The following is a 17523-nucleotide window of genomic DNA, read 5'->3' as shown; positions in this document are numbered from 1 at the left end:
GATTCCCTTTTGTTAAGGACTGACAATTATAATGCAAGTGACTATTAAGGAAATTAAGCCATTCTGTATAGGTACTCAAATAAATGGGTTTATGCTACAAGTGGTTTTTATTTTTCCCCCTCTAAAAGTTTTATCTTGCTACTAGACAATAATGGCAGATGAATAGGCTTAGTAATTTATTAGCGTGTTCACACTGTGTATTGTTACTGCATTTTATTACTTTGGTAATTAAAGAGCTCAGATTTTAAAGCTCCTCAACTGCAATGTTTCATGGAAGCAAACTTACCCTCCTTTATCATTTAGGCAAATGTTTATAAATGGTTTCATGCTTTGTAGAACAGACCTGTGTGTACCTATTTCTACCCCCATTCAAGCTAAACTGTACCTAAACTGAGCAATCGTCCATGTGTCCGACAGGCCAAAGCAATATCCATGGCAAAGCTGAGAGAACTGTCAATTTCCTGTCAGGTTTTCAAGTTAGAGGATCAACCTTTCTCCCTGTCTGCAGTTGTCCAGTTCTAGTCCACTGAAGGGCATTCTGTGATGATTCAGTCATTTGATTCAATATAAAACTTTGTTTATCCACGGGAATCTTATTCTGTTCCCTGCTCCAAACAGAATCACGTTCAACAAAAATAAGCTCTTGGTGTTGGCCATTGGTGCAGAGTCTGGCAAGGGTTTATCTACTTCCTTGCAAAATTCTCTCTATTTACCCCAGCTCATCATTCTCAGGATAAGGACATAAAAATCTACAAAAAATACTGATAGGCCAATGAGATGGGATTAACCATCTTTTGTATTCCTGCATTTATCTACAGACCTGTAAAGGTGGGCTTTAAAAAACAAATGAATCATCTGCCCTTATTTTTAAAACTTGCATACGGTCTGTCACTTCATTTTATTTGAGCAGATGCTGGCAGATTGTTTCCCCGGTTTTGCCTGAATTCTGCTGTCAGAATTCCTTCTCTGAACCCCTTCCATTCTACCCTCTGCTCTGTTGGTACTGAAGTTTATTTCCATCCAATTTACAAATTCCCTAAACATTCCTTCGGTATTGCTGATTGCACTTTCCATGTGCTGCCATTTATTCTTCCCAGCTGAAGTGTGAAGAACTACAGAGCTTTACACTGATGCTGTAAGGTAAGAGAGCAGTCTCCTCCCCTAGATGTGGCCACAGGAACCATTCTGCTGCATTATAGTGCTTCAGGCTTTTAAAGAGCCTTTAAAAACTTGTGCATTCTTTCCTCCCCTCTTTCAAAAGTAAACTCCTTCAGATGAAGACAAGAAAAGTAAAAAGCTGGAAGCACTTGATAATGACTTTTTTTACCATGGCTGTCAAAGGCAGATTACCTTAAATTTTTGGGACATTCAAACTGAGAGCCTAAAGCTTTACAAATTGGAAGCTCTACACCCTGTAGATGAGCAACAACAGCAACATGGATTGCTTCTAATTCTTATCAAGTTTTACATCCATTTGTGGAGAAATGACACTGGAGATCCAAACAGCTTTTTCTACATCAAGTCTGATTTGGTTATTTAGATTACTTGGACAACATTCCACATATGCAGGAGGAGGGGGAAAAATCAATAAGTAACTCAAGTATCAGTTAAACTAATGAACAAATTATTCACCAAGACTTAAAAGCTGTTTTTGTCTTATGAAAGAAATTACGGTTTGAAATAAGTTTGACAGTTTTATAAAATTTCTATACTTACGTTTTCCAATTAAACACCTGTAAAGAATATAAAAGATTACTTTTTACAGCGATCACTCACTTTATACTATTTTACTATTATTTTACAATTGTAAACATTTGCTGTCTAAGTTCACTTCAGTACATATCATTAGAACTCAAAGTACATTTAAAATGGATGCAACCAGGGGTCAGAGCAGTTTGGTTTCTGACTCTGCCAGAGCAGACACTCTGGGAATAAAGGGAATAAACTTGGCAGTGAGTTGTTAGCCATGCTGCCAAGGGCAAAGTTTGTATTTGGAATGATGGCCCGTGTCACAAGGAGCATGACCTTCCTTGTTACCTTTCAGGGTTGACTGGCACAAGGTTACTGAAGCAAAAGTGGCTCCTTGCCCTTCTGCAAGGTGAAGATGAGGTCTGTTACCCGTAAATGATGTAAGCAGCATCTTAAGATGCTCAGAGGGAAGAAAGCTTTTCTTATAAATGAAGACTGCCATAGATCTGTATGAAGAAAATGGTGTAATTTAGTCTACAAGTATTCAGTGCACTGCCTCCTGTTTCAGCACTGGTTCTGAATTCCAAGTTCAGTTTTATCAGCAACAGTTACTTGTTTAACTTGAATGAGATCCAAAGGTCCAGAAAAGCACAGAATAATTTTCAATGAAGCCTGGAAGTATCAATTTACTTATCAACACTTCTGTCTACGGGTTTTTCCCTGATCTACGAGATCCCTATGTTATTTACATTACATGCTCTACCATTACAGGTTGCAAAATTTACTTTTACTTCTTCATCTTTTTTCAGATCAAAAATCCCCTGGCATTCACTGATGCTGCTTCATTCCTTAGAATTATTTAATGCTTCCTTCATGCATATGGATTACACCTCACCAACAAAACACTGCAGACTTAGAACATGACAAATGAGCAGCACAGAATGTGGAAAAGTTAGCAGCTGCTGCTGGGAAGTTTAATAAAGAAGCCAAAATGTTTCAGACACCTTCACATGGAAAATGAAAGCAATGGGACAGAACTGGAAAACCACCGTGACTTTTAGGCACAGGAATGGGAAACACCTACACTAACAAACGGGACACTGAGTCAGTGTTTACAGGAGCTGCACTAACAGCAAGCTCCTGGTGAAATGCAATCTGAAATGCTTCTCCCTACACATGGATAGGACTTGGTTAGAAGTTTATAACTTCCTGAAAAACCACTCAGCTATAAAACACATTAGCATGCTTCAAGAGGAATGATTCTTGTTAAAAGCTGTATTTTTGTTAAAAAATTAAATTCTGCTTCATGTCACCAACACGTCCTCTGCATTTGCTCATGTATTTACATGGATCCTCCTTTCTCTGGGACCTCACCACGAGGCTTGGTGAGAACATTTCCTGCATTAGCCTCAAGAGGCCTTCCAAACAGAGTGCTTAATTAACAATAGAGTAATTAATCTATTACCAGTATCAGTCTGTTGTTTTGTGTCCTTACTGAAATTTCCCTGTTAAATGCATTTCCTGCAAAATTATTCTGCTTTTTAAATAATCAGCAACTTGATTTTAGTTCCCAACAGTCAGAAGCAATTGGCTACTCTGTACTTGCACTCAAAATGTTATTGTGATAAAATATGATAAATATGACAAATTTATATGATATAAAATATATATGATATATTATATGATAATATATAAAATATGAAATATGATAACAATTAATTTATAGCATAAGCAAGGACCTTTGTGCTGAATAACTAGTACAATGTAAATTCTGGAGCTAAATTTCATAGCAACTGCATTCTGCACTACATTGCTGGGTGTCTGGCAATGCATATAAGGTGAAAAATAAGCTGGCTTGAAAATTTCCAGATAATACTGATAAGGTTCAGTTAGACTGCTTGTCACCATGATATCAGAGCATCACTGCACAGATTTAATACCAAATTCCTGCTGCCAGGCTAAATGACAACCTTCCTGTTTCTACTGCCAGCTTCCTTGCCAGGTAGAGCAAATGCCTGTTAAAGACTTCTATTTCTAGCTTATACAGTATGAAAAAGCAGAACACACAAAACCATATCATAAAGCAACTGACTTAGCTTTTAGACTTGCACCAAAACATCTACTGAAGTCACATAAATAGGGACATTTTCAAAATTTATTGCTCATTTTTCATCCAGGTTCACAAAGCAGACTTCCTTGTATTTTCTATGTCAGCATTTTGCTGCAGATAAATAAGGTCTAAATCTTTTGGTCTGCTGTAACAACATTTTAACACTGAACAGGAAAGGTTTTAGAGGGAAAACAGCTGTTTCACAGACAACTTTAATTATTTTGGAAGTCTGCAATTCTGGCCTTTTAACTGGAACTTGCTGAACCACATCTAGGATCCAGTGATGAACCTAGATGTTCAGCTGTGAAGTTTTTGCATTTTGATTTACAAAAAATAAACTGCAAGTTTTAGAGCTAAAATTTACCTTAGCATGAACGATTGCAAAATAATTTTCTTCTCCAGTTACTGCATTTACAAAAGAAGCTAAAAAAGCATCAATAAGAGCCAGCTAATTACATATAGTGAAGCTACACCACTAAAACTATCAGTGAATCTGCACAGCTCCCAATGCCTCACACACATGCTCAATACCCATGTTTCCTGAAAGACTTTTTCCTTTTTTAAAGAACTGGTTAACAATAATCTTTGCCTGAGCCTAGAAATGAAATAAAGCATAGAAGAAACTTGCAAAACTTATATTCTGCACTGCAAAATACAAGTATCAGGCTAGAAATATAGGTGAATTAAGAGAAAAGTGAAGTTTATATCATATTTTTTCTTAGGAGAATCCCACAACCCATTTTTTATCTTCATTTATAACAGATACTGCTCAGAAGAGAACATTAGATGTACATTCCAAGAGATTTTTGTCCAGTTTATTTCAGAAGTCTGGAGACTCACTCCACAACTGATGTTACGGCTTTTCTGAAGAGGTACAGAAGTTCTCATAATCCAAAGTTAAAATTGTCTAAATTGAGTGTGCTGTATCTTGAAAGAGAAAATCCAAAGTAATATATTCCATTTCCTCTCTGCCATTACAAAACCTCACACGTTATCAACAAGATAATGAAACAGTGGAAGTTTTACTTCAGTGCTAACTTCACAGAGTTCTGTTTAGATCATTCTTGGTTTTGCTGCAAGCAAATTCTTTGAGTCTGGATGATTTGTTTTTCATGGTTTTTCATCACAGGTCTACTGCCATACACCCCCAGGATCTGAAACACAGTTTGCAGAAAGGGAACAAAACTGCACTTACTTCAGCTTAGTGATCCGGGCCTCTGTAGTGTCAGTGAGGTTTTTTGTTTCTTCTTTCCACCGGTTTGTTGCTTTTTGCTGAGCCACCAGGAGACGCCTGAGCTCAGCAGTGGACTTGTGACTGGTGTCCTCCATCTCCCTGAGCCGAGCTTCATACCCATGTTCTTTCACTGCATGCTCATGCTCCATTGTGCTTATCTAAAAAAGCCCCACAAATCCAGTAAAATCCAATCTCTCACTCTTTACCTTTTTTAAATTTTGTTTTACAATGCCAGAGTTAAATTTATAAGCATTTGTTGAAATTGTGTAATGTACAATAATTAAACTTCTAATTATATACTCAGAGATCCGTGTTCCCAAAGCCAATTTAAGCAAATAGGACAACTGACAATAAAGGATAATGAGCTGTGTATGCTTATTTTTGTAAGTAATCTTTATTCTTCTCCCTTGTGTTTCCTCCACAGAAACAAGTTCATTCTTTTTCATCTAGCTAAATGCATTAGTTTCTTAACTGCATCTGCAGTCCTTTGTACATCAGAGGGAAATGAAATCAGGCAGTGAATCTTATCTGTGACTATAATGGAAGCCTGTCTCATTAAAAAATGAGACAGACAAAGATTTAGTATATGCTTTCTATGCTTCATATCCACCACCTCTCTCTGTCACAAGATTCTGATCCTTTGTTTAAGCAAAGAGTTCTGGAGTTAGACAAGAGTCCCTGTTCAATCTGACAGCGTTCTTTATCTTGTAGTGCAAAGTGGAAGCCAGATTTGAGCTGGTCCCCATACACAACTTGTAAAACTGCTTACTGAGGTGGTGTTTCATTGCTCCAGATCCTTAGATCCCCTTTTTTGGTATCTTTACACTGCAGAGGGAAAAGTACCAGCTTTATATGTTCAGAAAGCACATCAAGGATGAAAGCTGTTCCTCCCTCCAGAAGCCACAGGTGCCATGAATCTGCTGAGGTTACTACTGATTCCTTATTCCACCTGCAGCCTGCTCAGGGGCATTGAATGGAACAGCTTCAGAAAGAACAAAGCAGCTTTCAGCTAATAATCTTGTTTGCAGCTAAAGCATAGAAAAGAGTTTCCTCTGTCCAGAAAATAAGAGCCAACATTTGTCAGCCACACTATTAAATTATTTATTAGTTACACACTGCCCTGACAACGTGGTGGACACACAAGTAGAGGAACACTCCGGGAAGAAAGTCAGACAAAGATTTCTGACACATGAGAGACAATAAATCAATGAAGATTGGATATTGCAATATTATTTAATCTATTCATCTTATTTAAAGCAAAGAACATTTGGGGTCTTCTTATCAAAGAGAATTTAATACACATTAAAATACAATTTAATTAGCAAAGATTGTTTTACCTCATGGACTCTGAGGACACACAATGCAACAAGAAAATTACTTTTATGCAGCAACCAGGAAGCATCACTGAAACTCTTCATCTTAGTTTAAGCATTTAATAATGTTATTTTCTTAGAACTGCTGCCTTACTAAGCAAATATTAGTCTTCTATTACAAAAGAATAATAAATAAAACATACCTTTATTTTAGCTTTTTGTTGAGCCTCTACTGCCAGTTTTCTCAAGCTCTCCATTTCGTTTTGCAATTGTTCATTCTCTTGCTGAAGTTTTAATCTTTGATCACTGACAGAGGCACTCTTTTCTCTTTCTGAATCCAGAGTGCTTTGCAATTTACAGATAACTTCCTGGCAACGAGATTTCTCTTCCTCAGAGCTAAAAGAGAAGGAAAGTCTGGCTGCAACTGAACAACTCCTGAACTAGAGAACAGAAGATAAAGACTGGGAGCTATGCACAAATCAGCAAAGAACTTTATCATGATGACAGAATTGATAAAATCAACCTTAGTTTCACAATTATGGTATCTGGATACTATGTCTGCTGCTGATTAAAAAGATTTGACAAACGCACACTGAACAGTTTAAATAGTCTGAAGTAATTTCCACTGCTTTCTCTTCTTCTGTAAACATCTGTAGCACCACTTACTTTATTTCCAGCTGTTTCAGTTTATTTTGTGTCATCTGCAGACTCCGCTGAAGGTCGTCTCTGGCAGCTTCTGCAAGTAAATACTTGTGATGCAGCTGCTCCAGCTTTCTACTGTCAGATTCATGCTCTCTGTGCTCCCTGTAAATCTGAAGAGTGAACTTACATGGGAGTTGACTCCTCATTGCATCCTCTTTTCCCATGATTTAAATAAAACTGAATTTCTAACATTGTTCTGCCACTTGAAAAAGAGAAAAGCTTCCAAAGATCTGATCAGACTTTTTTTTTTTCTGTCTATTGATCTTAACTGGAATATGCAGTAGCATTCTTTTGGATTATGTTAAATATCTCTCTTTTCCTTCTTACACTTTAAAAGATCTTCTGGATTTTAAAAAAAAGAATGCAAACAACCTTAAAGTAAATAAATGAAAATTTACATTTAAGAAAATCTACTCAAAAAATAAAATAAGAAATTAATGGAGAAATACATGAAAAATGGGGGAAATCTATGTATTTTTTCTTCTGTAAAGAGATCTTAAATGTGATGCAAAAATACATACAATTGCCTTACCTTTTCAAGTTCTTCTTCCACTGCTCTCTTTTCTCTAATGGCTCGTTCAATTTGACTCTGTTTCTCTCCACATTCCTTTTTATAAAAGTAATTTTTTTAATAAGATTTAATAAATCAAAGTAAAAATTCAAGAAGTTCTGAAGCCAAACCCTGCCCAGGGTAAATGTAGTTCTTGCTGCTGCCATAGATGCATTTGATGATATTTACCTGCTCATTATTTTCCTATAGGATCATCTAATAGACCAAGACACATAAAATGAAACCTTTTAAAAATAAATTTAATGCATAAATAGGTGCATCAGCACAGAATTATTTTGATGACCTGCATAATTTATTACAAGTTCCTGGTTCATTCAGAAACATGATGTCTGTGATCCACAGACTTCCTCTTAGGATACTTCATCAGCTTTCATATCAGCTTTCCTTTCTACACACACAACTCCAGATAAGCATGGAAGGCTGAATTTAGGGGCTCTCTGAAAGAAACAGGGACACTTCAGAAGTGCCATCACATGGGGAAACATTTTCTAGAGCACAGATGTCACTGTCACAATGCCTGTGAACTCCTCTCTGGAGACATGCAGGATGCAATGTGCTATACAGTAATAGAGGACTGTCCCACACAATTACTCATTAATCACATGTTGATTGAACTCAGATACTAAATTCTAGTGGAATTATTTGATCAGCAAAACCTAGAAGTCTCAAATGCTTTGCTACTGAAAATATTTTTACCCATCAACTCCATACCATCTGAAGAGCTGAAACTTCTTCTGTCAGCCGAGAAAGCTGCATGTTACATTGCTTCTTTGCAGTGTCTACCTGTGACCAAAACAGAACTACAAAATTAGTCCCATAAACTATTCTTCCATCTTGCTTTTTCTCACACACACACGTATTTATAGCCTATAGCTGGTGCATATATTATAAAGCATAAAAATACTTGTGACTGCAATAACTAACAACTCATATTCTAACATAAATGTTATAAGAATGATTATTATCATCCTGCTTTAACTGAAGGTGTTTAGGGAAAAAAAAAGCACAAATGAAGACACCACAAGTGTCATGCACATCTTCACAATGCAGCCTTCTCCATGCCAGTGTCTGCAGAGACACCAGCAGTTTTGGTTCTTGTTTAGAACATGTCTAGATAATAAATGCTGGAGAGGGTGGTGCTATCAGCATGCTGCCTTGGCACTTATATTATCCAAACTCTGGTGAGAAAACTGCTCATGATGACCATGCATCAGCAGCAGCTTTTCACTCTGAAGAAAACCAAAACATCTTCCCATTCTTTCTAAACATTGTAACTTACTTCCTTTCTAATTCTTGCAGCGGTATTTTCTGCAAGTTGAGACATTTCCTCCTGCAGTTTTTTAATCTCTTCTTCCTTTTGTTTCTCCTCAAAGAGTGCCTAGAAGAAAAATAACAAAATGAAATATGACTGATATTTCAGTGGGATACTAAGAGCATCAAGAGCAAAAAACTCCATGCTGCTCAAAAGACACCTTCTTTTCCTTTTTACTTTGGAGTACCTGACACTGAGACTCAGTAACACTGACACTGAAAACATGTTGCACTAAATTCACATTTCTTGTAAATCAGAACCACACAAAGAGTTAGTGTCAGTAGATGCCTTTTTCTATTGGGACTTGGAGATTTTGGCTGAGCATGGTATTATACAGAAGAATGCACAGGAACCGAGAGCAAAATTTCCACTTCAATCTCCTACAGAGCAGGCAGAAAACAGTTCAAAATACAAAGTGTCAACAGATATGTATATTAATGTGCATTTTTAAATTCTGTTCATTAATACAACATTTTTATTTTTTTCTTCTCTTCATTAAATTTTCTTCCCAATTTGAAAAACTTAGGATGTTTAAGCCACAGCAGTCAATTAAGAATTGCCTGCTTTTTTTGGCTTCTTGAGCCATGTTTTCATATCAATATTTTTGGCATAAACGTTATTCTGTGATAGTTTCATCACAGATTGCATATAAAAGTTTCCTTTAAGGCCTCTCCACATGTCTAGATTTCTTTGCTGACAACTCTGCACTTCCTTTGTTTCCTATGTCTCATCTTTAACAGTTACAAATTTGTAACAGAACTTTTTTTTTTTTTTTTTTTTTTTTTTTTTTTTGACACCAGTATTTGGTAAGGAACTCTGAACTCTTGTCAGAAACTTTGGAAGATTCATGTTTGGGGACAGTGTTATCATTTAGATGACCTTTATCCAGGCACTCAACATTTGAAGTTTCCACTGTATGACAAGTCTGAGTGATGTGTGGCCACATCCCAGTTCGCTCTCTATCATGACTAAGTTTAGCACAACAGACACAAAAGAAGCTAGCTTGTGTATCCTACATATCTTCATTTCTGGGAAATACCTTCATCCAGTGACTTACCTGACTTTTTAAAAGGTTAGCTTCTTCCAAGAGCTGTATGCAATCTTGGACTTTTGCAACAGCATCATACTTCTCACTTTCTAGACTGGCAGACTTGGCCTGAAGCTCTCTGACCTGTTCCTCCAGGGCTATTTTTTCTGTTCTCAGCCGTTCAGCACCTTGCACAGTCACACACAATCTACAAGACAGCAGAAATTTAACAATGTGATGGGTAATTAGGATACTGATCCATTCAAACTGAGCTATTACCAAGTATCTATTCATAAACTGCCCAAATTGCATTGCTTTCTGCTTGGTTTTGGACAGAGTATTTTGAGTTTGATGATCAATCAAGTCTTAGAAACAGAATTACAGGAGTTAACTCAGATATCTAATCTCAGAAGATCCTTAGAAGAATCCCAGGGATATCCTGGGATACATCACTGGAAGTGTTCTATATTAAACCAGCCCCAGAAGAAATAAAGTTTTCCTCTGTGGAGGAAACAGAATAATTGGATGTGGGCTATGAAGTTGCAGCTACAGTTTTAGAGAAAGAAAACCACTGGTAATTTCACAACAGCTGAGGAATTCTTATTGTTTAACTATGATTGTCAGTACTGGCAGGCATGAGAAAGGACAAGAGAGCCTCAGAGGGATCATCAAACACGTCCCTTTGTTACTTCCTAACATGTTGGCCATAAAACATACGAAGCCAGACAACCTCTCTATTTTTGCAGAGCCAGGGTATGATTTTTGCATGTATCCTGTTAGTGGCACACAGTGAGCTCCCTTTACCTCATTTCTAACTGTTTTATGCTAGATTGCATTTGCTGCAAGCGTTTGTCAGATGCTGTTTCTCTCTCCTGGGCAGATATCCTGTCTTCTTCCTGGAAAGAATCAAAGTATTATCCAGACCTGATCTGAGTTCCCCTGAACAAAACAAAGATACACTCACATAAAACAACTTGCAGTTGCAGGTAACAACTTGCAGTTAATTTAACATCAGCATTCAGAAAATGACTGTCCATTCAGTTGCAACAGAAATTATTCCTTTCTCTAGAATACCTTTCTCTCCAATTGGCTATGAAGCTTCTCCTTCAATGCCATCATTTCTTCCAGCTTAGCATTTGCTACCTGCCCATCTATTTTGGCTTGCCTGTATATAAAAAGAAACAGTTATTATAGAGGGGAAAAATTGCTCAGTTAAAAACTTTGTCAGAATAGCTGTGAAGAGCAGAAAAATCCCACAATACTGTTCTTACAGGGCAGAAGAGGTTTCCCCCTTCTCCTTTTCACTGTGTGGCACACAGAGACAGGAACATCAAATTCCAAAAGTCCTGTGGAAATTACTTCACAGATTATGAGGAAGGTGTAAGCATTGACTAAAGAAGGAGGATTAGGCAATCAAAAACTTCAAATGATTCAAGACCTTAGGTATAACTAGCCACAGATACGTAACAGAGAAGTCTTTTGCAGGACTAGATTTCACTTTTTAAAGCAATAGGACTAGGAATTAAAGCAATCATTATACACTTCTAAAGAATTTAGCTGATGTGCTTTGTAATCTGAATAGTTTTTGTAGGCTGAATGAGAAGAGAGAAAAAAAAAGGACTAGTTAGTGAATCATGTTAATGGCTAGTGGCTCTTCATTCTCAGTAGAAAAGCCTGTTGAAAAAAGCAACCCTCCCACTGCTCTGACTTGGGAACACAAAGACACAGAGAGCCTTCACCTGGGGTGTAACCCAATTATTCAAGCTGCATATTAGGCTATATTTAAAAACCAATGACTGACTCTGTCATAAAGTTAAAAGAGAGTAAACACATATTAGATTAGGTCATGCAAACTGCAGCACCAATAGTCATGAAAGAAGCTGGAAAATATTTCATACTTCTAAAAATCCATTTCAAGCAAATATGTCTTCTGGAGATACTGAATTAAGGGCATAAAAGTCAAGCATACTGTACCTACATGAAAATCTTCAGCAAAATATAAATAATGCAAGCAATTTTACAGCAAATTCTGTATTTCAGCCCAATTAATTGGAAAAGTTAATTTGGCTACAATTTTTTAAGAAGCAAAAACTACAACAAGAACATTATTCCTAAAGAAACAATCTTCACTGTGGGTCCAAAACTTTGACCTTAGTCCATCTGAAACATTTCATCTTTCTCCTACAAGAAATACTGTAAATTCAGGAGGACATTAAATTGCCTCCTGCAAAATATTTTAGAAGTGTTGTAAAACAAAATAAAACCTCAAAAAACCCTCAAAAAAAACCCTCAAAAAAAAAAAAGTTAAAAATAAGAAAAACATAAAAATATCATAAAAAATCACAACACCTTAAGTATCAAAAATGCATTTTAACAACTAAGTTCAGATTCAGATTGAATTCAGAGATCTGCATTTTACAGGCAACAAATTGATCCTAAAGACACAGCTTTTATTCTTTACTATGCAATATATTCTTAACCAAATCCTGGCAAGTTATCTCTGTTTAAGAGGTTTAAGATTCTGAAATGTAGATCCATGCCCTAGCTATGCCAAGTTTCCTAATTTGTGTGTTTTATCCAGGCGATACAAACCTAATTTAAACCTCAATTCTCTAACACACGAGTTTGGTTTTTTTTTTCTTAAATCTACTTTTGCATTCCTGACTTAGTACTCTAGTACCATAAATCATGTAAAACTATTAAAAACATCCCAAAGGATTAGAATTGTCTGCACCATATGCTATATAATCCATACAGATTGCATCTTCATGTTATAGAAGAAACTAGTGAAAATATTCCAGGCTTCTTGGAGAAACAATGCAGCACTTTTTCGGGCTAGGTAGGGCTGCTGCCATTAACTTTGGGAGCAAAACTCTGTTTTTAGGGGTGCAAGGACTTTAAGGTGATCTGAGAGGAAGGTGAGCATAATCAGTGTCTGTGATTAGAGATGGATAATGACTGAATCTCTTATTTCACTCTCAGTTCATAAATCCACTGTTGAATGAAACAAAATTTTAATTTGACATCAACCATCACTAGTTAAAAGAGAGGATGCAGTAAACTGGCATTGAATAGACTTCAGCTGTAAACACAATCAATCATGAAATGGTGTCACAGATATTATTTCTCCTTTTCCTTGATATACTTTAGGAATGTAATGAACATTTTTTTACCTTTAACTTCCATAGAACCTATGATTTAGAATTCTTTATTGGCAAGGGGTGAAAGCAAGTTTTATTAAAAACATTAAAACATTAAAACTTGCTTGAACATTCAAATTTCAGAACTGTAATGAGTAACCATGTAACTGGCTTCTGAGCAAACTGTATTCTAAAGAAAGCCTATCTTCAGAATCAGTTGTCATGTGATACTGGCAATTTTTTTTTCTTTTCAATCAAAGATCAAATGTTGACTATTTCAGGGAAAAGCTGAACCAAACAACACTAACTGGAAATATGTTACCATAACACTAATGATGTTTAACAAACTTCAGAGACAGTTACTGAAACCATTGTAACTATGAGGATGAAATTAGCCTGCAGTACAACACAGCCCATGACACAAGTTTGGAAAAGCTGTAGAAAAGATAATAATATTTTTTTTAATCTGCCTGATTTATACCTCAGTTGTTTTCGTAGCTTCTCTAGTTCCACATCTTGTTCTGTCACAGTTTTCAGAAACTGCTGATTGGTCTGTGAAATAAAAAGGTATTTGTGACATGTTCATTATAGTATTGAAGATGTTATACATGTTACACGTGCCTTACACTGTGAAACTAAAGATGACCATAATGGCAGGCAGCATTCAAAATGCACAATATTCTCCTTTTCTCCCTTCTCTCCTATTAATTGCTATTGTTCTTGCTTTTTTGACTGTTGCCAAGAATTACTTTCAGGCACTTCCTACTTCTAAAATATCTATTCTGAGTGCTAACAGTTCATTTCAAGATCATCAAGGAGTATCCAAAATAAAAACCCCATCTTGCCCGCAAATGATTATTTTGGTTTCATTAATACCAACAAAATGTCAGATGAAATGCACTCACACAATTAACGAGATCTTTCTGCAAATTTCTGCAGTTTACTTCAGTTTTTACTCCCCTAAATATTTCAACATCAGCAGTGAAAAACTCTTGCCTCAATACTGAATCTCATTTCCAGAGCACGCATAAATATGCTGAACAATTCCAACCTGAGCACATCTAGGAAAAACAGCTGTTTTACCACAATAAAAAACGTGACTAATTTACAAGTCTCCTCAGTTCCAATTTTTCAGTTTGTTAGTTTAAAAAAGGGCTTGATGCTTTATCCCATGACATCTTTATGCCTTTGGTAACAGATGGTGCCAAATGGTTTTTGGATAATGGAAACAAATGGATGATCTTTATCTTAAATATTGTCTTAACTCTTTTCTCTGATGTGAGGAAAAAAGATTTCACTGATAAAAACAAAAGTAGACTGTTGGAGTAAATTAGGAGTCTTTTTGCACTGCCAGTATTTAAAACAAATCCTCAAAAAAAAATCATACAGGAATCAAAACCAAAGCTGCTCAGTCAAAAACTTCACCCCCTCCTTCACCTCAATTTTTCAACAAAAAACTACCTGACAGTTTCTACTGAAACTGTTTGTCAATTTTGGAAGGCCCAGACTAAGGCTTATTAACTAAAAAGTCTCACAGTCCAAGGATGTGGATAAAGCACTAGAGCTCAGAAAAATGGGCATTAAAATGACAAAGACACTGAAGACAGAAGCACCAAAACAGGAGTGGAGAAAAATTTACCAGAGCTAGCATATGTAAGAGGCCATAATTTAAAAAAATGTTCCCTTTGTGAAGACATTTTTGAGTGTGTGAAGTACACCAGCCACATACTGTAATTCTGAGTGTAAGCTTACCCCTGAAGTGTAAAAGAAAGAGCTCACATAAAATTAAAAGCTGACCTCTCAACCACCTTGACCTGATGTTTGGAGCTCAGGAATAAAGCCATCACTGCATCCTGGTTGCTGGAGGAGTTTGCAAATTTGTGTGACACCAGGTATGTGTGAAGGCCTTTTTGCTTTGGTGTTACACTTTGAGGGTCTAGTAGGAAAATGAATAAATTACTAGTTCACTGTTCAGAAAGTTTTACTCACCAACTCTATTTTCTCCTTGGCCACATGCAGTTGGCGAGTCAGCTGTTGAAAGCTGGCCAGCTGATCCTAAAAAGAGAATTCAGAGCTGCTTATAACCAGTACAGTCAGAAAGAGTGAATAATTAGAAAGCTTCATAGTCAACTGAAAACATTTTATAAAAAGCCTATATATGTAGCAGGAAATTCAGCGTGTCTTCATAGATTTCAATTAGATTGTTTTTAGCTGTTAACCTTGTACCCCATAAAATTAGATTTACTACTGAACAATTGATCTATTTTTCTATTTTCAGGGTGACACACTGCCTCCTTCCAAACCTCACATGCACTTACTATTAAAACATACAAGTACACATGACCAGTGCTTTTAAAGAGCCACACAGACTGTGAGGCTACAAGCATTTTTGCTAAGCAAACTAGCAGATATGTACCTGTTAATTGAAAAATGTCTGTTATGGACATTTTCATTTATTCTTTGCCATACAGGATGTCTTGTGTCCATTAAAAAAAAAAAAAGTTCAGTTAAGTTCTTGAGTCCCTGAATGTAAACTCTGTTATCCTAGTAGAACTAGCATAACTCAGAAAAACCATCTGCAGCATGCCAGGTGCCTTTAGAGCAGAGAGAGGCCTGAAGTCCCTGAGCTAAAGTATCTTTCAATTGTGCAATCTAACAGTCTCATGGATATGCTAGAAACCTATTCCTGCCACTCCCTTACCTACTGCATCCAACCCTTATGACAGCTCCCAGCTCCTCTCCTCCTTGCCTTCTGGCAATTCTAATTCTACTTGATCTTACTTATTTCTGTTTACCTCTGACAGCTGTTTGCTGCTTCTTCACTGGAAGCTAAACCTAAAATAAAAGTTTATTTAACTGGAGAGCTGTTTTCTCTGGGAGAGCAGTAGCATTAAAGAATAAATGCTTTTCAGCCTTGTTCTTGTTACAGTGGCATTAAAAAGCACCAAAAATTTAGTTACTAATAAAATGGGATCTGGAAGCCCTAAATCCTCCAACACCTATCAATGACTCTCCATACTCTGTGTGAGTATGTTATTACTAACTGACAATATAACACAAGAAACAATCTAATAGAAGAAACAGGAGCAGAAAGATGGAACTACACAAATGTAAGAGTCCTCTTAACTATTCCTTGAAATAATTATGAAACTTGACAGATTACAACAGCTGCACACTTTTCCTGTTTCTCAGAAAAGATTCACTGAGGTGAACTTATAACCACAAAATATCAAAAATCAGCAAAAAGCTATTTCTGAGGTGAGCTGTAGCTGTGCCCATAAGTCAAGTGTGTTTGGAAAAAGAGGAATAGAGGAAAATAGAGGAAAGGAGGAAATATTAAAAGAATTTGTAGGTTCTCTTCTAGAAATACACGTAACAAGGTACATAAACGCATCAAGTTCCTATTAGTTCCTCACACACTCAGCATCTTTACATAGCTCATCAGAGCAGAACAGCTTTTCTAAGAATTGCCTGAAAGGCCTTCCCCAGACTCAGCAGAAGAGAAACAGGCTGCTAAATGCAAGCTAGCATTAGATAAAGACTGGTGAACTTGATTTTTCACCTGTTTACTTCTTTACTGAATAACAGCAGGAAACGGTGACTACTTTTCCAGCTGTTCAAACACAGGAGAGTAGATAAAGACTTTCACCTCAGAATTCAGAAATCTTAAGCAATTTTTTCAAATGTTTTATTGTCCTGAAGATTTCTGACCATGCAATTAAAGCATAGGATTATTTATATGCACTTGCATATTTTGTGTACATATATATGCATATGGAAAAAAAAAAAACCAAAAAACCAAAAAAAGAACAAAAAGAAATGAAAATTACATTCTGCTTTTTCCTCTCAGTCATGAGAATGTGTGCTTTAGTCAGGTGCTCCTGGTACTGCTGCTGAAGTCGATCGTGCTCCTGTGACAGCTTCTGCCAGCGCTCAACTGCTTGGTCTTTTTCCTAATTTACAGAACAATTATTCTATTATAGCACATTTGTCCTCATCTGTCATTGACTAAAATGATAGGTCTTAACTTCTATTTTGCAGAAATTCCATCATCTATGCTTTTTTCTGCACATATTTTTTTCAAATTTAAATTCAAGTGCAGAAAAACAGATGCTTGGAAGGTCGAATTCCACTTCCAGTTTTTTGCCTGGTTTTTTTTTGAAGAGCTCAAACTTTTACAGGTCTTTAAGGTAAGACTACAGTATAGATACTATTCAAATACCAAAATTCAGCTGTCAAATTCAACTTAATCATACACAACAATTGATATCCTGTAATAAACTGAACAAAATTTGCTTGTTATTAGATTATTATCAGATAATAATTAGTTATTATCAGATTTAGATACAATTTTCTATATCAAACACTTCCCTCCTCCTTTCACATTAACAATAGCTTTGATTTAAATGACAAGTTACTACAAAA

General features: G+C 36.3%; 1 protein-coding gene across 2 annotated transcripts in view; it reads right to left on the bottom strand.

Annotated features, from left to right (window-relative positions):
* SCLT1 (sodium channel and clathrin linker 1) overlaps nucleotides 1-17523 on the bottom strand; it is a 28613-nt gene that overhangs the window by 5741 nt on the left and 5349 nt on the right. For both annotated transcript variants that reach the window (XR_010743500.1, XM_066318199.1), the window contains exons 7-18: nucleotides 16929-17051; nucleotides 15088-15153; nucleotides 13580-13650; nucleotides 11033-11123; nucleotides 10763-10854; nucleotides 9989-10166; nucleotides 8899-8997; nucleotides 8331-8402; nucleotides 7581-7655; nucleotides 7013-7158; nucleotides 6550-6742; nucleotides 4995-5191 (exon numbers count right to left, since the gene is read on the bottom strand). Coding sequence is in view for 1 of the 2 variants with exons in the window: in XM_066318199.1 (XP_066174296.1) it covers nucleotides 4995-5191; nucleotides 6550-6742; nucleotides 7013-7158; nucleotides 7581-7655; nucleotides 8331-8402; nucleotides 8899-8997; nucleotides 9989-10166; nucleotides 10763-10854; nucleotides 11033-11123; nucleotides 13580-13650; nucleotides 15088-15153; nucleotides 16929-17051 (1403 nt within the window). In the remaining variant the exon portion in view is untranslated. The remainder of the gene's footprint in view (nucleotides 1-4994; nucleotides 5192-6549; nucleotides 6743-7012; nucleotides 7159-7580; nucleotides 7656-8330; nucleotides 8403-8898; nucleotides 8998-9988; nucleotides 10167-10762; nucleotides 10855-11032; nucleotides 11124-13579; nucleotides 13651-15087; nucleotides 15154-16928; nucleotides 17052-17523) is intronic.

Source organism: Sylvia atricapilla, chromosome 4, assembly GCF_009819655.1.
Source record: "Sylvia atricapilla isolate bSylAtr1 chromosome 4, bSylAtr1.pri, whole genome shotgun sequence".
Classification (NCBI taxonomy): Eukaryota; Metazoa; Chordata; class Aves; order Passeriformes; family Sylviidae; genus Sylvia; species Sylvia atricapilla.
This window is presented reverse-complemented; position numbering and strand designations above follow the sequence as displayed.